The sequence below is a fragment of the Syngnathoides biaculeatus genome, chromosome 10, assembly GCF_019802595.1.
Source record: "Syngnathoides biaculeatus isolate LvHL_M chromosome 10, ASM1980259v1, whole genome shotgun sequence".
NCBI classification, from domain to species: domain Eukaryota; kingdom Metazoa; phylum Chordata; class Actinopteri; order Syngnathiformes; family Syngnathidae; genus Syngnathoides; species Syngnathoides biaculeatus.
Genome location: NC_084649.1, coordinates 16,296,935 through 16,319,822, shown reverse-complemented (window position 1 = coordinate 16,319,822; position 22,888 = coordinate 16,296,935). Strand labels below are relative to the sequence as shown.

At 41.8% G+C, this 22,888-nt stretch overlaps 2 protein-coding genes across 4 annotated transcripts in view; one reads left to right on the top strand and one right to left on the bottom strand.

The window, feature by feature from the left end:
• Positions 1–785: 785 nt before the first annotated feature.
• ppcs (phosphopantothenoylcysteine synthetase) lies at positions 786–6,741 on the bottom strand. Its single transcript, XM_061833725.1, has 4 exons — positions 6,625–6,741; positions 2,803–3,325; positions 2,634–2,737; positions 786–1,480 (listed from the first exon to the last, which is right to left on the bottom strand). The coding sequence occupies exons 2-4, from the start codon at positions 3,320–3,322 to the stop codon at positions 1,154–1,156; spliced, it is 951 nt and encodes a 316-aa protein (XP_061689709.1). The 5' UTR covers positions 3,323–3,325; positions 6,625–6,741; the 3' UTR covers positions 786–1,153.
• Positions 6,742–8,881: 2,140 nt separating this feature from the next.
• The window catches only part of foxj3 (forkhead box J3), a 157,156-nt gene continuing 143,149 nt past the window's right edge, over positions 8,882–22,888 (top strand). For 2 of the 3 annotated variants that reach the window (XM_061833026.1, XM_061833022.1), the window contains exon 1: positions 8,882–9,194. The gene's annotated coding sequence lies outside the window, so the exon portion shown is untranslated. The remainder of the gene's footprint in view (positions 9,195–22,888) is intronic. The other variant, XM_061833024.1, reaches the window with a different exon arrangement.

Below are 22,888 nucleotides of genomic sequence, written 5' to 3'. Positions count from 1 at the left end.
CAAATTCTCACACGTCAAACTTTGCGTCATAAGTCGTTTTGCAGCCCATCAAACTATGATTGGCCTCTATGGAGCATATGCATGGCAACACATCTAGGAGCATTTCTGGTAGAAAGATCAGGAGAATACGAGTTTCCGGTCTCCGTTTTTTTCTCAAGCCTTGGGGACATTTTCTGACTGAAAAACCTTCTTTAAACATGTAATATATCAAATGCCAATTCTTTAAACATATGTTAAGGTGGGTGGCCAATATGGTCAATATTTTGGTGCTAGTACTTTGAGGTTGAAATTTCAAAAGTTTGCATTTTGTAAAGATGGAGAGAGCACTTCCAGCCATATTTGCGATTGCGTTAAGCAATTCGCTTTTGTGCATTTTCACACATTTAACAGTGACACGGTACGAGAAAGAAAATACAAAGTTAACATTCACCTAGACAATTTCTCCATCACAACAAAGAGTCAGAAGCAGTCAAAGCGCTGTCTTCCTTTCCCTGCCTGGTGGCTCTGTGGCAAGTCGAGCCAGCCATTCCAGTCACGGAGATTGATTAACGTTGATCATGTTAATAATATGCGTGTGACATTATTATTATTGGTTGACTTTGTTTTCTTAACCCCAATTTCATTCTATCTGCAGCATCATATAATGACGACAAAGGTGTTTTTGTTTATGCTCGCACTTTGTTACAGTAGGGGTTATTTGTCAAAGTTTAGTTGTCTCTCAAAGGTAAAGCAGTGCAAGTCAAACAACAAAGACATCTACAGTCTGAAAAATTACTCACATTAGATTTTGATCCTTTTTTGTTTTTATTCGCGAATACCAGGATAACTGTTGCACTTAAAAAGGTAATGTCATTTAGGGCAACGCTATGTAAGGGTTAGGATTAGCAGACATGAGTCTGATGCTGTCATGATTGGTTTGCGTTACCCTGGTGACGGGATGTTAGTGTTCTCCTTACCCAAAATGCAGAAGTGCTGTTTGCATAGAGTACCGTTATTTGGCTCCTTAGGCCATGATAACATCCATGATTATTTAAAATGCGGCAAGACACCTTGAAACAAATGTTGCAAAAATTCAATTGCACATGATTGTTAGCCATCCCTACTTCGAGTACAAAGCCAAGAATCGAAACGTGCAGCAAGCAGATGACGACAATCAGGCTGCTTGTTGTTGAATGAAGCGCTCGTGTGCCGCTGTCAAATTAGTCACAATCCTCTCCTCGATCTCCACCTGGTTTTCGACATCCTCCTTGGAGAGGACCACCTCGTGATGGCTGGTGGGCGTCACCACTACCACGTGGGCCCGCCGTGAGTCCAGCACGTTGGCGACCACCACCTGGTGCCTGTACATGTCCAACGCTAGGCGAGCCTTGTCCAGCAGGATGGCGGCGTCTGTCTCCAGTTTGAAGGATATGACGAAGGCGTGCGGTGCCCAGTCCTTCACCAGTGGGGACAAGATTTTGGGCACCATCTTCAAGCTTAGCTGCAAAAAAAAAAAAAAACACAAAGAATTGGATCAGTTTAGATTGATTTAATTCGCTCACATTAACTTCAGTGTGGTACACCAATTTTTAACATTTTTAAAACGTGAGATAGCAAGCATGACAAGGTAAAAATCTGGTTGCTTTTATATTGTACTCAAGAAGATGAACACACCACAATAATACCCCAAAATCTCAAGTCTTGACCTGAAATAAAATGTAGTACCGGTATTGACCTGTTAGAGACAGTATTGCACAATTTGGCATCCAGACTGATGAGGATAGTGTTGTACCTGAATAAGTTCAATGGATGAAAGTTCATGAACTATTTCATATTTTGTGTGAATGTGAACTGAAGCTAGTTCATTTCTTCCTAATAAAAGTCATCCAGGATGACTGGTTAGAGTGTCAACCTCTCAGTTCAGAGGGCCGGGGTTCAAATCCCGGCCCCGCCTGTGTGGGGTCCGCATGTTCTCCCCGTGCCTGCGTGGATTTTCTGCAGGCACTCCAGTTTTCTCCCACATCCCAGAAAACATGCAATATTAATTGGACACTCTAAATTGCCCCTAGGTGTGATTGTCAGTGCAACTTGTCTGTCTCCATGTGCCCATCGATTGGCTGGCAACCAGTTCAGGGTGTACCCTGCCCGGTGACAGCTTGGATAGGCTCCGGCACTCCCACGACCCTTATGAGGTTAAGCAGCTGAGAAAATGGATGGATGGTTGTTTCTGTTCGCCCTGCGATTGACTGGTAACCAGTTCAGGGTGTACTCCGCCCCCCCTGCCCGAAGATACCTGGGATAGGCTCCAGCACCCCCGAGAGAATAAGAACCTCAGATAATCGATGGATCATAATTCTTCCTATCATAGTGTATTTCGTGTTTTTGTCGGCACATTAACGACTGAAGTCTCGTTTTTGTTTCATTCCTCATTTTAAAAAAACACCATTCAAGAAACATGTCTTAAGGCTTGACTGTTGTTTTGGGCATATTGGCGAGGACAAATTACTCTTAACACACCCCACTAAAGGCTAATCACTCACGATAATCTTTTAGAGGCATCAGATAATATTGACATTGCTGACTTTCATCAAGAAAGGAAAAAAAATAAAATCACAGAGTTATCCACGTACTCTACATTAGCTTTTTTGACTCACTTGAAGTGGTCCATTGGAAGACTGGATTTTATGCTCCGGCATGTCACAAGCAGGGATGTAGAAATCAGACACAGCCGCCGCCAAGTAGAACATGGCCTTGGATCCTAACGTGCAGAAAGGTGTTAGCGTCATTCTGACACGAGTTGACACCACAGGTGTTTACGTCTACCTATAGTGCTGAGGGCCTGCGCTGACGCCTTGAGGAGATGCAGGTACTCTGACAGGGTGCTGAACTCGACGGGGAGCAGGACTTTTGCCTCCGTGATTTCCCGGTACTTCTTCAGCACTTTGGCAACATTGGGGAGCACCTGTGGGTTCACCACCACGCGGTCCGGTTCCTGTTCCGAGAACTCCAGGGCGTCGAGCATGTTGAGAGAGGAGAACATGCGGGCGTAGGGGTAGAGCGAGCGGTGCCTGTGCAGGAAGATGACGGCGTAGTCGCCATCGAGGAAGTACTCTGCTGACTGGGCTCCCCTTCTGCCACTGCTGAAATTGTCCAAGAAGCGAACGGTGCGCGACTCCAGCGGGACTTTTGTACCACCCGATGTGATGAGGACCACGCGGCGGCCTGCCTTAGCGTGGAGCTGTGCGAAGGAGGTCATCCTCTCCCGGACCTCGTCCACGTGGGAAGGAGCGGTGAACTCTTCAGCCAGCTTGCCGTCAATGGAAGACACGATGGGTTCTGCCATGGCCTGGTGACAAGGAGGCGACACAGACGTGGTAAGTCATTTGAGACAGGGCGGGGTGAAACATTTTTAGTAATTTCCCCGTTTAAATTGTTGAGTAATATTTTATTTTTGTAGTAACAGGGAAATATACAGTTTTTATTCAAAGTTAATTCTAATAAAATTATGGCTATTAATATTTTATTTTTTATTGATAAAATGTACCACTTTAAATGTTTTTTTCAAAGTTTTAATTCATTAAAATAAACTGCTTGTAATATCAGTTTCCCCCAAACTAGTGGTTAAAAATACATTTTAAAAAAAATTCTTTTTTTAAATTTTTAAACAAGACATGAATTTTTTTTTCCAAGATTTCCTGTGCTACAGAAACACTTTCAAAATAAGTCATTGCTTTTATATTTTTTTAAACATTAAAAACTAGAGCTACCAATGTTTTTTCTTTAATATGATGATCCTGTACATTTTTTTTTACACATTAGTTATTGTTAGTGAATGGACTCAAATATACAAATGAACTGAAGGATGAAAAACAAAACATTGAAAAAAAAAAAAGATCCCAGTTATTTATGGCTATGACTGCAGGGCTACCAACCAATAAAAATGCACTTCCAGAAAACTTAGTTCGAATTCACATTTTATTATCAAGAACATGTCAAGAGTCACAGTACAGCATCACAGGGCATTTATTGCAGTGTAATATGTACCGGGGTAAAAATAATTTTGCATGTAATATGTATATCATGTAAAGTCCCCATTGTTGGAGTAATAAAGATTATCTTATCATTGTTTAGCCCCTTTTTTCAGGTGACGTGCAATGACGTAATTCATTTGGTGTGTTTGGAAATCCACCCCAAGCGCACTCTGCTACGCTCCAGACCATTCGGAAACTCAGAGCGTTGTTGCAATGTGCTGTTTGTTTATTCAAAGTGCCACATTCTTGGAGTGGCGGAGCACACACTGGCCACTCTGGGGACTGGAGATAGAGCGTGTCAGGCAGGACCAAAGGAAGCTGGAACCTGTTCGAGCAAGTCGTTCAAACAAGACGCCCTTTCGTCAATTCTTAGAAAGTGAGCGTGCTATGCTTCTAAGAACCCTCTACTTTCTAAGTAGAGGTAAGGTAGCGGATTGAATTTCCGCAACGCACAATGCCTCGATGGCCACAGACTTAGATTGCGTCATCGGAACAATCTCTTTCGGCGGTGTTGTTTTGGCAACCAGTCTTTTGGCCAAAAATCAAAAATTAACTTTTGGGCCATTTTTTGGGGGGAAGATTTTCAGTGACCAAATTTTAGTTTGTTGACAAATAGTGTGACAATTTGGATCATTCAGTTTTTAAATTTTTTTTTAAAAAGAAAATACATCACGTGATACCTTGCATAATATAAAAAAAGTGATATCTTGTAAGTTGTAAGTATTCAACTTTAAAAAAAAATAACTTTTAAGGCTGGATTTTTATAATTAAAATAGAAGACGTAGAGATCTATAACTTCAGTTAAGAGATGTATAGAGTGCCACTTTACAGTATGTCAGTAACATTTATCTTTGACATCAATTATCTGACTTCAAAAAGATTCTCTTCCACTGTTTTATGCATAACATTTGGAAAAATTAGTCTGTGACATCTTCTCAGTTTGACATCCATGTGGTTTGTCATTTGAATGCAATGCATGGCTCAAAGGTTGCAAACAACCCGATCCGTGTGTTTGTGACGTTGTCGGTTACTAATTATGCAAGAACTTGCCGACTCGGTGGTTTTTGCCTGCCCACTCAACTCATCTAAAGGGCAACATGGCATTTCCAGGTTTTAAGCGAGCCGGCCTCAGTCCCCACCAACCCATACAAGTGTTTTATAAAAGTCTATATATTTGTTGTTTTTTACAACAATAACTGTACTTAACTATATTCATAATTTAAGTAACTGTGAATGAAAGAGTAAAACTTTGCCATCTTTGTTGCCAAAATGTGTGATGATGCTCAAGTAAATGGGAGTGGGGGATGTGACACCAAAATATCCCCCCCCCCTTTTTTTTTTTATCCACGCCCCCTTTCAGCAGGCCAAGAATCAATTCTTGGTAAACGGTGTTCCGGAATGATAATCAGACATTGAAGAATCCAAGGGTGATGTTGCTGTGATCGCTTGGTCGCCACAACACGCTGTGATATGAACATGGACTAAACGGCAAAGCAGTTTCCCATATTTGAATTAAGAATAAACAATTCATTGATTCCATTTTGAGCAAAGATTATGTACAAATTAAATATGATTAAGAATTTGTGGCATAGGGTGGCGCGGCTGGCAAGCGATGGCCTCACACTTCTGAGGACCCGGGTTCAATACCACCCTTCCTGTGTGGAGTTTGCATGTCCTCCCCGTGCCTGCGTGGGTTTTCTCCGGGCACTCCGGTTTCACCCCCCCCCCACACCCCCAAAACATGCACAATTAATTGGACACTCTAAATTGCCCCTAGGTGTGAATGTGCCCTGCGATTGGCTGGAAACCAGTTCAGGGTGTACCCCGCTTCCTGCCCGTTGACCGCTGGGATAGGCTCCAGCACTCCCTATGACCCTCGTGAGGATAAGCGGCAAAATAAAATGGATGGGTGAATTTGTGGCATCTCAAATCCCAGGAAAAACCATCTACAATAAGCTTGGAAAAGGGGCTTCCAGAGTTAATCACATTTAAACACAATACAAATAAATTGAGAGCAAGAGCAATGGATAAGAAAATATTGTAAAAAGTTTAAGAAAAAAAACTAACAAGACCATAGTAATAAAATAGCAAAAACGAAAATAGGAAAACTACAAAAAATAGTAGAAAATAAAATAAAAAAACACTACAGTATTGTTGGGGTTATTATCTTTAATGACATACCCAATAGAAATAAATAGAGGAAAAAACAGATCTAATCTGTCCTCTGCTAAATTGGGTTACAGATATAAATAGTCCATAGGAAGAATGTAGTTATGGAAGTATACTGTTCTTTTTGACCAGGCAAATGAATTACAGATGAGTACAAATCATGGCTGTAACTTTTGCCAATTCCCCATGGTAGTAGAATTATCTACACGAAACAAACCAAGCAGGTTTCATTTTCGTTCTGACGTTCCCTCCAATGTAAAAGAACCACTTTCATTTTCCACATTTGCTTGCCAACGCTCAAGGAGAGTAATAACAAAACCTACAGCTGTATCACCTTCGCACGAATGCAGTGTGAACAAAAGTTACTCAGCGACTTCATTTGTATCCGCGTCATAACGACACTTTACCAAATGTGTCTCGGGGAGAAAAAAAAAAAAAGTCTTACTTTTGACTGTCAGGTGTGCAGAACTGAAAACCTTCAAGCTGCGGAAAACACTTCACAAGTGCGGCGACTTCCTGGAACTGAGCAGCGCTCTTCTTCTACGCTTCATCGTCAAACACGGGAGAAACAGCGCCACGAAACTGATGTTTGTGGTACTGCTTCCACTACATCGGCACTCTGGGAGAAAGATAGTACTGTACTGGAATACGAACAACTTCTTTCGGTAGTTAAAATTTTGAAGAGGATAAGTGAAAAACAAGTGCCATAATGCGTTGAGGTTACACAAATATAAACAGAATTACATTCAAAACTGTTCTAAGATTCAGCACACATGCCATTAAAGTACCTCTGATTAACCCCAAATTAAATTTAGCTGTTGTAATAGCCTATTACGGACTTTTTTTTTCAAGCAGAGGCATGAAAGTTTTGATATGCACTGTAGAGTTATTTATTTACATTTGCGTTGAAACAAAACCACAATGCGCAAATGCAGTACGTTTTTTTTTGAGGAAGTGACACACCCTTTTTCATTTATGCCTGTAAATATTCTCTTTTATCCAGGTCATTTCATTCTCAGGACACCAAATCGATGGTGACTGGACAGTTCAGTTTGTCCTGGAACACGTTTCCCCTCTCATCTGAGCAAGCGTCATCAGTTTGCAATGTAATATTTGGTGCTTTGGTAGATTCAGTTGTAAAATATTTTTTTAATTACAAAAAAATCTGATAAGCGTGGCCTGGTGGATCAGGTGGTATAGCCTGCGTGGAGTTTGCATGTTCTCCCCGTGCCTGCGTGGGTTTCCTCCGGGCACTCCGGTTTCACCCCCCCCCACACCCCCAAAACATGCACAATTAATTGGACACTCTAAATTGCCCCTAGGTGTGATTGTGAGTGCGGCTGTTTGTCTCAATGTGCCCTGCGATTGGCTGGCAACCAGTTCAAGGTGTACCCCACCTCCTGCCCGTTGACAGCTGAGATAGGCTCCGGCACACCCCGCAACCCTTGCGAGGATAAGCGGCTAAGAAATTGGATGGATGGAAAATCTGATAATGAAATGATTCTTATATTTACTTGGCTTTGGAAAACTTGTCATTTAATAGTACTCCTTTTTAATCAAGAGGGGACGCTGTTGTATTTCTGAATAGGTGTGTGTGTGTGCGTGTGACTAGGTTAGGCAAAACTACAGTAACCTTTCTCTCAAGCGTGCAAGTGACCTAGCCACTTCTCTAATATGTGCGCGCATATGAATAGTTACCTAATTATCAATTCATCTAGCAATTATCGCAAAAAGTGTTATGCTACAACTGAACTCTGTCAGATAAAATCAAAATGTCTAGGAATAAATACATAACCATGTGCAGTATACTATAGTATTATATGACTTTATTACACATTCATATATGAAATCAGAAATAAGATGATGAAAATATTTACGTTATATGCAGTTTGTAGTGTAATATCTGACTTTATTACACATATATGAAATCACAAATAAACTACTGATGAAAATATTTGCGTTATATACAGTGTGTAATGTAATATATGAATGTATATACAAAGTCATATGAAATCACAAATAAACTATGAAAATATTTATCTACAGTGTATCATGTAATATTTATAATGCAGTATGGATTAATGGTAACTCGCCATTGATGTGGCATATAGACTTTTGGACGGCACAGTGGGAGCTGCTGTTGAGCGTTGGCCTCACAGTTTTGAGGACTGGGGTTCAAATCCCGGCCCTGCCTGTGTGGCGTTCGCATGTTCTCCCCGAGCCTGCGTGGATTTTCTCCGGGTACTCCGGTTTCCTCCCACATCCCCAAAACATGCAACATTAATTGGACACTCTAAACTGACCCTGGGTGTGATTGTGAGTGTGACTGTTGTCCGTCTCAACCAGTTCAGGGTGCACCCCGCCTCCTGCCCGATGATAGCTGGGATAAGCTCCAGCACTCCCGCGACCCTTGTGAGGATAAGCGGCACAGAAACTGGCTGGAAGGATAATAAAATATTGTACTGTAGATAACCTAAGACCACACAAACACACATACTATAAGCACTTGTATTAACATATATTTATTTTTATGCTATCAAATATTTTCTTACTCATGTTAACGTACAAGAGACATTTGACTCCTCACGGTCTTGACTACGCACTAGTTTTTTGTGCGGCGGCCGAATTTTGTGAGAGGGGGCAACAAACCTTTCGTGCGCATCGACGTACGCCATAAAGTAGATCCGGCTGGAGCGCGGAGAGCCCCGGATGTTGGCTCGGCCGCTGAGCGAGAGGCGAAGTGGGGAGAAGGCAGGCGGAGAGAGAGAAGCAGTGAAGGGACGCCACGGCACCGCAGGCACACCGGCGAACCTTCAGCGGCTCTTTGCCCGGGAGGACAAGCGTTTGAGTACGCGGCGGACACCCTCGGGAAACACCCCCCCCCCCCCCGGACCACGGACGGTTGAAGGTTGGAGCAGTTAAGTGCGAAACTACCGCGAGGATTACGGAGACCACCGTCAACATCAGCTCTCTCTCTCCCCCCCCCACCCCCCACCCGACACACATACACACACAGTAAGTAAGCTTTCGGGGCATGGAAGTTGAACTCAGGCCCATAAAAATGGACCACTTTTGGTCGGGCAAAGTGTGCTGTGTTTCAAGTTCTCACATTGAGGAGGGAGGAGGAGGAGGGGCGCGGGTCGGGGAAGGGGAGGCGGGAGGAGGGGGGGGGGTGTTGAACCCGGCGGGCAGGCCCCGGTTGACAGCTTTCCGCTCGCCGTGGCAGGGGGCCGCGCGTAGGGTGGGTAGGCGGGGTGGAGACACCCTCTTTTCTGGGTGTTATGTAGTGACGTACCCCGGCTCTCTCCCGTAGCAAGAGCTAGCTGTTTGGTATGCGTGTGCAGTAGGAAGTGTGTGTGTGCGTTTGTGTGTGTTTGTGTGTGTATGCGCGTGCGCGCCTGTCATTTGGCTTTTGCGTGCCCTGGTGGCATTTGACTCACAGCTGTTGCAGTGTGTTCACCCCCCCCCCTCCCACCACCACCTTTCACTGTCAACCGTCTCCTCGCACACCGCCATTGAATTCCTCCCAAGCATAAATATACTCGTAGTTGTTTTCCGACGCTCAACAAGTGCGGCATAGAGTGCAGCGGACATGACATTAGGCTTAGCAGCACGGCCTCAAAGCGCGAGAGCTGGGTCCCCCCCCAAATTGATAACCATGCCTTGTTTGAATTTACATTAGTGGGCTGTCACTCCCACGCCTGTGTTAATGAGCAGGGGTCCTCGATTTAGGACTTTTTTTTTTTTAATGGGATGATGAATATATCAGTTGGAATACGACGTTTCCAGCAACTGGTGTCAGATACATCATCATGTCTGTCCAGGAAATTATTCGATTCAACATGTCAGGTCCGAAAATTGTTCATTTACTGCAAATAATGGCTGTATCTTTTAGCCCCCTATTTATGACAGCCATGTATAATGACAATTAAATCCTCTTCCAAGACCACCACACAGGATCATTATTTCATTTAGAGAGAGAACAATATGCTTACCTGTCAACTTTTCGGCGTGCCAAAATGTGTAAACTACCCATAAAATTATAGAGAGCAAAAAATCCTTATAACATACCGAAGTAAATTATATGTCAAAATAACGGAGGGAAAAAAACACAAAGTTTTTCAATGATTTTTGTTGTAGATCTCCATAATGATAATATCTGAAGTTAATGTCTATTTAGTGGCCATTACTGTGTTCAGAATTGTATTCATGTGTAACTTTCTTCACCAGAATCCGTATGATTTATGATACTCGGCCGTATATGTAAGATTCACCACAAAATCCGTCTGAACTATGGCTAAATCGTACGAGCTGACAGGTATGAAGATGGTTGCGCTGGTAATGATTTTTAGTTTTCAAGGAGGGTAATTACCGATACTGGGACCTGATACAGTATCTGCTTGCTTTAAATGTGGGAATATTTATGTAAAAAAAAAAAAAAATAATGCAAAGTCCAACACTTTGTTTAAATGCCTTTAAGCATTTGGTCATTGGAACAGCTTGTTCGATATGAAAAGTTTTTTTTTTTTTTTTTTTAAATCTTAGACAACAGACATCTTTTTTTTTTTTAAATTAAAACAAAAAAATACAAGGAGCTTCCAGGCACAACAGCATATCTGATAAAGTTAAAACCTAAATTAAAAGAAAAAAAAAAGCACCTTCCTCAAGCAGCGTCAGGACCAAGTCATTGCTTTCCAAGTCACAAGTTGGTCTCAAGTCTTTGCCCTCGAGTCCCAAGTTGAGACAGACAAGTCCCGAGTCAAGTCAAAAGTCAAGACAGGCAAGTCCTTAGTCAAGTCGCAAGTCCTATACATTGACTTTCGAGTCATTTTTACCAATAAAATTCATACTGTGTGTGTATGTGTATATCGTGCTTCACACGATCAGGATTTTTGGGGCCGATCAGATAGTTTAAAAAAATCAAACAAAAACAATCACTAATCCAAGCCCCAAATGGAGCAATAAGTCTACTTTAAATGCGCCGTTCATTTACTGTATATACTTGTGTACTTAATTGTTCAAAAAATATATCCATCTATCCTTCATCCATCCGTTTTCCAAGCCGCTTATCCTCACAAGGGTCCCAGAAGTGCCAGATCTTATGCCAGCTAACTTTGGCTACATTAACAATGAATAATGTTTTTATTCATCTATTTATGCCAGTAAGGCAGAGTGAGAGACAGAACAAATAAATGGGTTTCTATTTGATAGTGGTAACTATATACATCAATTCATGTATCTATTTTTTTTTACATTTTTGTCAGTTGATGTGCCATGAGATTCTTCAATTGAAAAGGTCGTGCCTTGCCTCCCAAAAATTGGAATTCGCTGCTCTGGTCAGGTTATGTGTTCAACTGAACGGCAGCATGTTTACACACAACCACGAGCGCTAGCAATAGCTTGCTACTATACGTAACATTTTGTTGATAGCTTGGGACCCGTATCGTATTAAAGGTACGTGAACATACCTCAAGCAAGCCAAACACGAACGTAAAATAAAATGACTGCCTTCGCTGGGATAGTAGGCCTGAATAAAAATAAATGTGTCCTTAAAAATATATGTCTCTCTCTCTCTCTCTCTCTCTCTCTCTCTCTCTCTCTCTCTCTTCTCTCTCTCTCTCTCTCTCTCTCTCTCTCTCTCGCTCTCTCTCTCTCTCTCTCTCTCTCTCTCCTCTCTCTCTCTCTCTCTCTCTCTCTCTCTCTCTCTCTTCTCTCTCTCTCTCTCTATTGTATCCATACAGTATGACTCACAGCACAGAGATTTTTTTTAAGATTGGCTCCTTTTGAGCACAACTTTTGTTTCTGGGTGTTTATTGAACAAGCATTGTGATTATCTGGTTCTTCTCACAAGGTTGATGTATTGTGCAAGGTCTGACTCTCGGGAGACATGTTATGCATTTTTTTTCTGCAGTTTCCAACAGTTCCCAGGTGTCTCAACAAAGGGTTCGAAATATTATTCTGTCAAAATACATAGGATAACGAGTTAATAAAATACACTTATCACACTCATTTTTGTGTGTGTGTGTGTGTAATAAAGTTAGCACAAAGATGTTGTCTGTTCATTATTGGACATAATTTTGGCAATGAAAATAGAGTTTAATTTGATCTCGTTTCCCTCATTTCTCATTGCCAGGTAACGCTAGTATGAATCTTTTGAGATGAGTGATCAGAAACTGCATTTCTCATCCACCACCCACTTACTTTGGTAGTCTCAGGCCCAGGCGGTTGTATGAAGACTGTCCCCTTGTTAGCCGCTCACTTAAGTGTTTCACAGTATTAAAGTCAAATGTGATGGTCTGAGTGCTCCCCCGTGCTGAAAAGTCCCCTCGGGATGAAAAGTCCCCTTGAGATGAATGCGCATGCTTGTAGAATTTTTGGAATTTTTCTACATCTGTGCCAGTCTGAACGTTCCCCACCCATGCTTCTTCTGCGTGTTCATTTTTGCTCCTCCGCGTGCATTTCGCTATGAACGTCTCACAAAGCCGAACACGACGAATGAAAAAATACAGAAACAAATGTGAACGTATTGTTTGTGATTGTTATTTATCAACTTTAAAGCACGTCCCAGGATTGAACAAGAATCAACAGAAGATTGTTCGGGTATGGGTTCGAGTGGTATGACACCTACTTTCACTATCCCAAATGCGCCTTAATGACTGAGCAATCCTCTGTTGATTCTTGTTCAATGCTGGAATGTACTTTCCAGTTCATAAATAAAAAAACAATAAGTTCACATTTGTTTCTGTATTCTTTCATTCGTCGTGTTCGGGTTTGTGAGACGTCCATAGCGAAATGCACGCGGAGTGAAAATGAAGACGCGAAAGAAGCATGGATGGGGAAGTTTCAGCCTGGCACAGATGTGGAAAAAGTCGAAAAATTTCAAAAATTCAAAAAATTCTACACGTATGCGCATTAACCTGAAAATGACCTTTCAGCACTGGGAGCGCTCAGACTGTCACACTGGCAACAGGAGCAAACAGGTGACAGCAGATGGCTGAGTCAAAAGTTTGCTGTAAATTGACCGATTGGAAGTCGGTAGGAAATTAGTAAGTAGTTTCCATCAAGTGTTCGCCATCTTTTCAGAGTATTAAAGTCAACCAGTCCACCAGTGCTTCCCCCGCATAGGCAGGAATGGATAGGTTTCCAATGACGTCACCACATTCCTTAGACCAATCGGATAAATTAATGATAGAAAAAAACTTACATCTATCACCTGAGTTCTCTGACCTCTATGACACACAAGATGGCGTAATTGGAAACCTATCCATTGACAGCTGCCCAAGAAGATGAAACTAGAATTCACTCCTCCACCCCCTCCGAAAAAAAAGCACATGCTCATATTGTACAGAGACAGTTAAAGCTTTGATTATCTAGATTTTTAGCTAGCATAATTAATCGGCAGATTATGGCATTCAGCAATGTATTAAAAATGGCAACGTGGCACGAGACCGTGTCGTGCGGCCAGCTCCGTGGCCCTGCACCGCGATTAGCCAGGCTAGGTAGCGTCACTAATCACTGTGTCACAAATTTACTAATCATCGTCTCCATAGCGGCTTAGTCATTGGCCCAAGACGGCAGTGCGGAACGTCCTTGGACTAAAGGAGACTGTGTTGCGAGGGGCTGCCTGAAAGACCAAGTCACAGTCATTAATCGTCGCGTCACCAAGTCACTAATCATTGCCTCCATTGCGGGTTTGCTGCCAGGTTATTCTGTCCAACAACGTGCGGACAACAACTATGTGCTAACGAGAATTTTTATTCATTGAAGTTGGGTTAGGAGGACACACAATGCGGGTAACTGCAGTAGCACCTGTTGGAATGAGACCGGCAGTGAGGAGGTATTTCCAAATACAATGAAAGCGCAAGATAAATATCAACAGTGAAACACAAATACATGTTTTTTTTTGTTGCCGGCTGAAGTTCCAGTGTCTTACAACACGCTGTGCTGTGAAGATGTAATAAGACCAGCTTGATGAGGTGTAATTCTGAATAATATTTATCATAATTTTTGGTTTTGATGCCGTTTTATCAACCAACAAAAAAAAAGGCACTCCAAAGCCTAGTAACTAGTTGGGTCATACTTCATTGCAACATTTGTACTGAAGCGTTTTGTATAACTGGCATTGATTCTTTGACATCTCTCTGCAGATATTTTATCCCACTCTTAATTGCTGAATTGTTTGAATTTAGAAAAAAATTGAGGGTTGTCTTAAACAGCCTTTTAAAGGCCATGTCACCGCATTTCAATTGGATTCAAGTCAGGACTCTGACGAGCCCACTCAAAAACCTTCATTTTTTTTTTTGTTGACTTGCTGGTGTGTTTCCCAAAAAATTTCAACCTGAGGGACACAGTCAACTAATCGACTCAAGCCCCACAACAAACACACATTAAATCTGTTGTCAGTTGGGCGTCTTCCAACAGAGAGTAGTTTTGCTTCACTTTAGTTTTATTATGTAGTAGTTTAGTTTTTGATTTGTTGGACTCTTTCAAAGCACCACACATAACACTTTGTCCTCAGAGTATTTGTCCGACTTCAGAAATGTATTTTTCTGTGAGAAGTATTCTACGTTTTTTTTAAATTATCTATACGAAGTTTTAATATTTCATTGGCACACCACAGAAAATGCCCATCTGCGCATCATTTCATGGCCTACTCACGATGCGAAACGCCCAAAATTTGGAGGGATGTCAACGACAAGGCTTGTGATTGTGAGTAGGAGCTGGCGGTGGGAGGGTGGTCTTTGCTCTGTCTGAATTGTGGTGGCTCATTTGGAATGCGCTTTGTGGCCCTGTGCCTAGCCCCCCTTCACACTGAGAGCCTTTTTAATTTCTCCCCTTGTTGAAGTGATTATTCAAATGGCCATCCGTGAGGTGCAGTTATCAGACTCCTGGTGGTAGTTGAGCCTGTGGCTACATGCATACTCATCTCTCACACACACAAACGCGCACACACACACACACAGACTGTAGTTGGACAGAACCCAACAACAGGTACTCTGCAGCAAAACCCTATTAGACCATCACATCCCAGCCGTCGGGCAAATATTCTATTGTGCTATATGATTGGCATGGGGCGATTTATTCATGAGGATACCAATATATATTTATGATATGGTTACTTTTTTGGGTTATCATTATCTGGAACAAATCCGATGTAGAGTGGTACCTGGAATGCCTTCTCCGACAATGGTGGCGTGTCCAATCCAAAAGACATCATCTATTAATCTATATTCTATAGTGGTAGCCCTCATTGGTACGTGTCCTTATAAGGGTTATAGGTGAGCTACAGTTTGGGTGTGACGGATGTTACTTCATGGACTGGTCGCCAGCATATCACCGGACACACACTCACGCGTGCACACCCACTTTTTACATATTTGGATAATCTTACATATTAAATTAACATGGGGAATACAGTAATTTGCGGCCCCGCAAACTTGCGGATTTTGCTCTGTTCTGCCAGGTAGTGACAATTCTATGTCAAAAGACACGCAAAAAGACTAAAAATAAACTTGCTTTTGTATTACAATATACTGGGAACGATGATGACATAAATATCTTTTGGGGAGCTGATCGGTGACTTCTTTGATCGGAAGGGACAATTATGACATTAGTCGATCAACCAATCACCATAAAATAATCGGCCGATACTAAGATCATCGATCAAATCGGCGTAAAGGCTATTGAAAAGTAGTGTCTTGAGCTTTTTATTTTAATAACGTATTTTCATTAATTGGAGACTCTAAATTGCCCTTATGTGCGATTGTGATTGCCACTGTTGTCTGTCTCTTTGTGCCCTGTGATTGGCTGGCAACCAGTTCAAGGTGTACCCTGCCTCCTGCCCGTTGATAGCTGGGATAGACTCCCGTGACACAGCGGCTAGGAAAATGGATGGATGGAACCATGTATGTTATGAAAAAATTACATGTACTTAACAATATGTATAGCCAGTGCTGAAACAATTAATTGAATAATTTAATTACTATGAAAAGTCAAAGCAAAATTATGGCCTCGAAGCTTCCCAGTGATCATTTTTCCACATCGGTGTACCATCCAGGCTAAAGATGGATATTTTGCAAAGCCAGACAGAGTCTTAATAAATAGATACATATACGTAGTGTGTAACGTGTGGATGGTGACCCTAATCCAAAGTAAATTTTTATCTGATTGGTCGATTAACATAAAATATTTGATAGGAACAGCCCTCGTGTATACCCTATTCAATGGCTTTATCGATGATTGATATACAGTATAACTAAAACTATATAGACTGTAGTCCTCATGATTTTCAAGAGTCATTGAATGAAACTCACATAAAGACGAGGGAGGGAATTTCCAAACTCAACACAGTGAAAACCTGAATTTCAAACCCCAAACCTCAGAACTGTGAGGCAGGCGTGCTAACCACTATTTAGACATGCTATCCACGAGCTCACTGTGCTGCCCCCACAACACACAGGCATAGTTAATCCTTTGATGCCTCCTGAAATAGGATCTGGTGAGGTGCGGGCATACCCGTCCGCAGTTTTGACCTTCAATTTACTGCTGCATAATTTTTTGACTACTTGTGTAGTGCTTCTGTATACTATGTTTTTTTCAAACTACAAATCTAAAGTGTTTTCAAATTGCTCTCTCTTGTGGAATAAAAAGTCCAAATTGCTCAAAGGGCTGACGTTTAATTTTGACAGTCTTCACCTTGAATGTAGGTAAAAAGCTCTCCCTTTCCTGCCACTGCTAATGCTCCTCTGTGCCAACCATGGATGTCCTTTTTTCCCTTGAAAAATCTGTCACACTTTAAGTTGGAGGCCTAAGGGTGAGGATGAGGATGAGGAGGACAGAGGATGAGGATTTGGCTCAGTCTTTATTAGAACCGCTGTACCTCCTCACGAGAATGCAGATGAGCCATGTAGCCATTCATCCGCTCAGAAGCGCCTCCCTGATTCCAATTTGAATCTTGTTTGCAGTCATATTGTATGAGCCCACTTCTCCATGTTAAAGAAGTCTCTTTACGGGGGGAGATCAGAGGGGGATAATTGCACTTAAGTGAACCTCATTTAGTACTAGCCAGAGCAATTACTGTAACTGCAGTTCTAGGCATTTTTTGGAAGGTGGAGGGGGGGGGCAGGAGCAGCTGTCATTGAGTCTCTAAAGCTGAGATATCGAACGGTGAAATGTACGACATTGGCATAGCATCATGTGAATGATTAATTCTTTTAAGTATATTAATTACTTTTTGCAGGAATTTCGCTCTGCTCGCTCGATTTTCTCATCCACAGTTGGTGTACACTGTAATTAAATGTGACACTTAGACTCGTTGTTTTTAATAATAATTGAAAATAAATGATTCTTCAGGTGTGCAGTCTTCAGGCAAAAGCTCAAAGCTTTGCACAAAATACATCACCATGAATGTGATTCAGGAGCCTATTTTGTTTTTTAGTTTTGCCCAGACAAGCGCCCGCATCCATTTTATTTGCTGTAAATTGATGAATTTTTAAAAGAGGCCCTCAGTACAAAGTAGAGGGGAATGTGGATGTGGGAAAGAAGTTCAGTTTTCAAACAAGCAGATTCTTCACGGTTACCCTCCCTTCAACCCTTCTCTGAATTTAGTGAAGCGCTATACTTTTTTTTTTTTTTTTTTAAGTCATCCACCAACAATTCACTGCTATAGTTCTCCTCATCATTCTCCTATTGAGTTGAATCTGTCCGTGAACTGTAAGCACTCAACCCTGCTCTGGTTTGTAATTGGGTGTAGACATGAATCTGCTGAAGAATATCTCATTTTGCCTCATCCAACCGTAATTCCTCATATGGTTGTGAGGCGCCACGATCTTGGGGAAAAAAATTACATTGCAATTTTTTTTCGTTACCCTGCAATATATATTGCTGGAGGAAAAACTACAGCATGACATACTCATGACGGTGAAAACCCACACATTTTTCTTTTTCATTGACACCCCCCTCCGTGTGCTGTAGTTTTTTTGGACAGTTTATAATAGATTCAGTGGAAAATAAACTAGGCTTAACAGAGCACAGACCTGTACTGATTTATTTTTGTAAAGTCTACATCTATTTAAATGCAATGGAGTATTGAGGAGGTATGTGTCCAAACAACAACGAAGTTCATTTCTTTTCATATCTTTAAATATATATACTGTCATATATATTAGTATATTTCTAACATGCATTTGTTTATAGTCTATGATTTTCCACAAATATTTTCACATAATATACACTGGTATTTCAATATTTGAGTGCAATAGTTTAAACATTATTCAATGCTAGTCACTGTGATTTGACGGGCACATATGCGCCCGCGCGCCATCGCACTCTCAAATCTGCACAGTCGAGCACAAAAAATCACCTGCGTGAAATTTGTTATGAGTAGAAAGACGTCGCTTATTTTGTCTCGTCTTGACCAATGTTCCCTCTAAGCTGCGCACTTGTTGCGCACACTCAGCGCACATGAAAACCGATCCAGCGCAGTGAACCACAGCCTGATGTCATTTTTTTTTTAACACGGAACTACACGGTCTTTAACAACAAGCTGCTGCTCAGCCTTCTTCTACTTCCTAGTTTACCTGACACCCCCCCCCCCCCTCCGCTCTTAAAGGGGTACACTCATAATTATGAACAGAACACAGCCCCGCAACTTTATATCTGCGGGCATGACCACACCCGTACATTTTTCAAATTTTAGTGACTGCAATGCTGTGTGGACCTTTGTTCCTGGGATCAGACTAGTGAATTTTAGCCCAGTTATTCGCCTGATTTGCTATTGTGGCTGATTTCCCAGATCGGGCCCAATATACTGCTTGTTGAATAATGTAGTCCAAAATGAACATTTAAATGATAGATTGCGATTGGCTGGCAACCACTTCAGGGTGTACCCTGCCTCCTGCCCGATGATAGCTGGGAGAGGTTCCAGCATTCCTGCGACCCTTGTCAGGATAAGCGGCTCAGAAAATGATAAATAAATGTACCCCAAAAAATTCTACTTTACCGAGGGCTAACTCAATAAATATGCTATCGCAAAGTGAATTATGAATTGCAACGTAATGGAAGCAAATAGCACTAATGGGTAAAAATGCAACAACATAAGGCTGTAAGCACTGACTTTTCATGTAAAAATCCTTGTCAATGTAGGAAATAGTCAAGGACTGTTACATCTCCATTGGTCTGTCGTGCATGGTCACAAACTCCAAAGTAATTTGACAGTTGTGATTTCTCTCTCTCTAGTTGCTCTCAGCATTTTTTCATTGCAGTCAGGCCAGCTGGAAAGTTGAATTCAAGGCAGCCCCTACGATTGTTCATATGTCTTCCCGTGACACACAACCTCTCTGCCAAGAGGCCCGACTTCAAAATAAAATCTTCATATATTTATACATTTGACATCAATGTTATTTAGGATTTTATTTTAAAGTTGGGCCTGGGGCACAGTGCCGACATTTAATGAAGCCTTAACCGTACATTTGCCCCTGGGTTGCTGGTTGACTTGGTTCCTGGCACTGTTGCAAATGAAGCCCTTTTTATATGCAACGGTGCACACATTTGAAACTTACATTATGCTGCCTGCTTGCAAGCCATATTAAAAGTATGTCAACCATACCACAAGCTCTCCTTGTAGAATTGACAGCCCAAAACGTCTTCTCCAAAGCACCCGGGGACAACACGACACCTATGGACTCCTCCGTGTTGTTTGAAGGCTAACCTCTTTGCTAATCTTATTAGCATGTCTATCTTTTTTTCTCACTGTATGGTAGGACTAAGTTGAGCGGACATGTTTGTTTTATGTGACAGTTTTACAGTAAACAACTTACGAACTTTTCACAGTACGATCGTGATTAGTGGAATGATGGGCACAGTGCATGTTGGGGTTCGGAGTTCTTTTGCATCCTACATCTCAGGACTTTGCAACGTGACGATTGCGCATGTGTCCATCACAATGACGATGCTCAATCTATCAATTTATCCCATAGCCCTAATTGCCAGAAACCTGCAGATTTTGTCATTATTTTCAGGTTAACATTGAAAAATTCTTATTCCTGAAATGATCTGTGCTTGCACATAACCCATTCATGGGCAGGGTGGCAATTTTTTGCCTTATTGAGATAAAAGTCTCCTAACAGGCCACAATCAAGGAAATAACACTTCTTTTTTGTTTATGGTTAAGTTATATGATAACTTTACTAATTTATAATCTCGTCCCAAAAATCCAACTGCTAACTTTGACCGGTGAGTTATCCTCTCCTGGTACCAAATTATGGCTTCAGATTAAAACACTTAAATATTTTGATATACTGAAGGATATAATGGGTGAAAATCATGATGTCCCAAAAATGGAACGCTGCCCACGAATGGGTTAATGTTTGGCATGAACTTCAGCTTTACCTTCTCTGCTGTAGTAGTGACATCTGCAATAACGTGCTATTGAAAGGTATCTGTAATTTACACCCACCTAAACGCACCCTTTATTTTTTTTTCCAGATGGAAAAAGAAGGTTTCTATCAGGTGCGTCATTAAGTGGATGATGCACTTGTGTCTTAGCGTTGTCACAATAGAAAATTCTGAATTTGATACTTTACCTTTATAAAGCACCTTGAGGCCAATAGTCCATTTCAAAAATATAAAACATCAGTGAAAAACAGTCAAATCATAGATGGTACGTGTTCAAATTGTTTTTTTCTTCAATTCAAAATATCATTAGCTCGTGTAAATGACCAAAACAATGTCTTTTAAATTTGACACAGCGCAGAGAATTAACAACTCTGACAAATTGAAATAATTACAAAAAAAATAATGCTCCCAAATCATGAAAAAGTACTCTGCCCTCGAGCTGCAAAACTGTGTGCCGTGTCCCCTGAATGCACCCCTTCAGCTGTCAGTCAAGTACGTGTCTGTGTCTTACCCAACCACAAAGTGTCTATCGCTGTGTCTACAAACAGTTAAGTTTACCCGATGTGGTGTGTGCGTGTGCCATACTGTGGATGCACACATGACACACATCCAAGTAAGGCAGTGACTTATTTTACATTAGCTTGCTAGGCAGTTAGCTCTTGACATAGCAGACACAATAAACTTTCCCTGAAGTGTCGCAGTTACCAGGTCCCGCGCGAGGCACAGCTGTGGTGAGTTGGACAGGCCCCAATGCCATTGGGCCGGGCCGAGCCGGACAAGCTGGCGTGTGATGGTAGTGTAGTCGGCTTCACTGCACCATTGCTCTGAGTGCCATGCCTGGGGGCACACGGCAGAGACAGTGAATCCCAAATAGCAGATAACAATTCAGGAAATGTGTATTTTTTGGGCTTGTCGACAAAGCTTGATGGCTGCCTGCACGTGATATGTGGTAGAAATGGGCCAAATTATGATCAATAAGGAAGTGGCTATTGCGCCACACTGCCACCGAAAAAGCCTCGATGCCTATACAGTGGCGGAGGGATGACTAATGAAAAGTAAGATGGTGAGAAACTAAATATATCCATCCATCCATTTTCTTTGCTGCTTATCCTCACGAGGGTCGCGGAGAGTGCTGGAGCCTATCCCATCTCTCAACGGGCAGGAGGCAGGGTACACCCTGAACTGGTTGCCAGCCGATCACAGGGGACATCGAGACAAACAGCCGCACTCACAATCACACCTAGGGGCAATTTAGCGTCCAATTAATGTTGCATGTTTTGGGAATGTGGGAGGAAACAAGAGTGCCTGGAGAAAACGGGGAGAACATGCAAACTTCACACAGCTGGGTCCAAGATTGAACCAGAGATCTCAGGACTGTGAGGCCAACGCTTTACCAGCTGAGTCACTGTGCCGCCACTGTAAATATATATTTAAAAAAATTCACAAATGAATTGTTCTCAATCTTTGCACGTTTTGAGCACATATCAAACATACAAAAGACCCCCCTGAAAATTACTTTACCGGGTCTTTAGATAGAAACTTAGACGTGTTAACCAGTACACATTTTTGTTTTTTCTTTTCTGATTTACTATTTGGACAGCTTGCAATAGTCTCAGTAAAAAAATATGCTCAGTAGAGCAAAGAGTAGTATTGAGTAATTTTTTAGTTTGTAGTGTTGAAGGTTTATCATAACAGTATCATCTCCGCTGATTTCCATTTACTCATCCAAGATGTTTCGGATTGCTGCATATTAGCAGATTGAAGCATTTTACGAAGCAGGGGAAAAAAAATCAAACCACAAAAGGCTTGTTTATACGTGCATAGGCGGCAACCGTGTCGACGGCCCTGCGGGTGTCCTGCGTGCAGTTTTTTTATTTTTGAGTGCAACCCATATGCGCAGTTTTGAAAATGTGTGCAGTTCTCCTCCAAGTCTGGGGTGTCGCTACGGATGGTATTGGCTAGGACGCCACACAGTAAAGTTTCCTCTCCGTTGTTTGGCCATTTCCAGTAGCAGATATTAATTCCTTTAATTAATTAAAGCAACGACAATTGCGACCGTGGCTCAATGCCTGCCAGAACAGACTTAGATGACCAGAAGATGTGTTTAATTATGCTGCAAAATCGATCCAAGAACCTGGCACCGTACATGTCATGTAGAAGCAATGGACACCCTTAGTATGTCATTACAGCATGTGACTAAAATGGACCAATCATGAGATATGATCTCGTGATTCTACATGCATTCTACATGCGGTAACAATTTTTGTCGCGTGCACGTCAGGTGACGTCAATGTGATGGATTGCAAACGTTGTCT

Coding starts and splice junctions, on each gene's coding strand:
- ppcs (XM_061833725.1), bottom strand. CDS start 3,322: ATGGCAGAACCCATCGTGTCTTCCATTGACGGCAAGCTGGCTGAAGAG. Junction 2,738..2,802: donor GCAGGCCCTCAGCACTATAG/GTAGACGTAAAC, acceptor TCTGCACGTTAG/GATCCAAGGCCATGTTCTAC. Junction 1,481..2,633: donor CTTCCAATGGACCACTTCAA/GTGAGTCAAAAA, acceptor TTTTTTTTGCAG/CTAAGCTTGAAGATGGTGCC.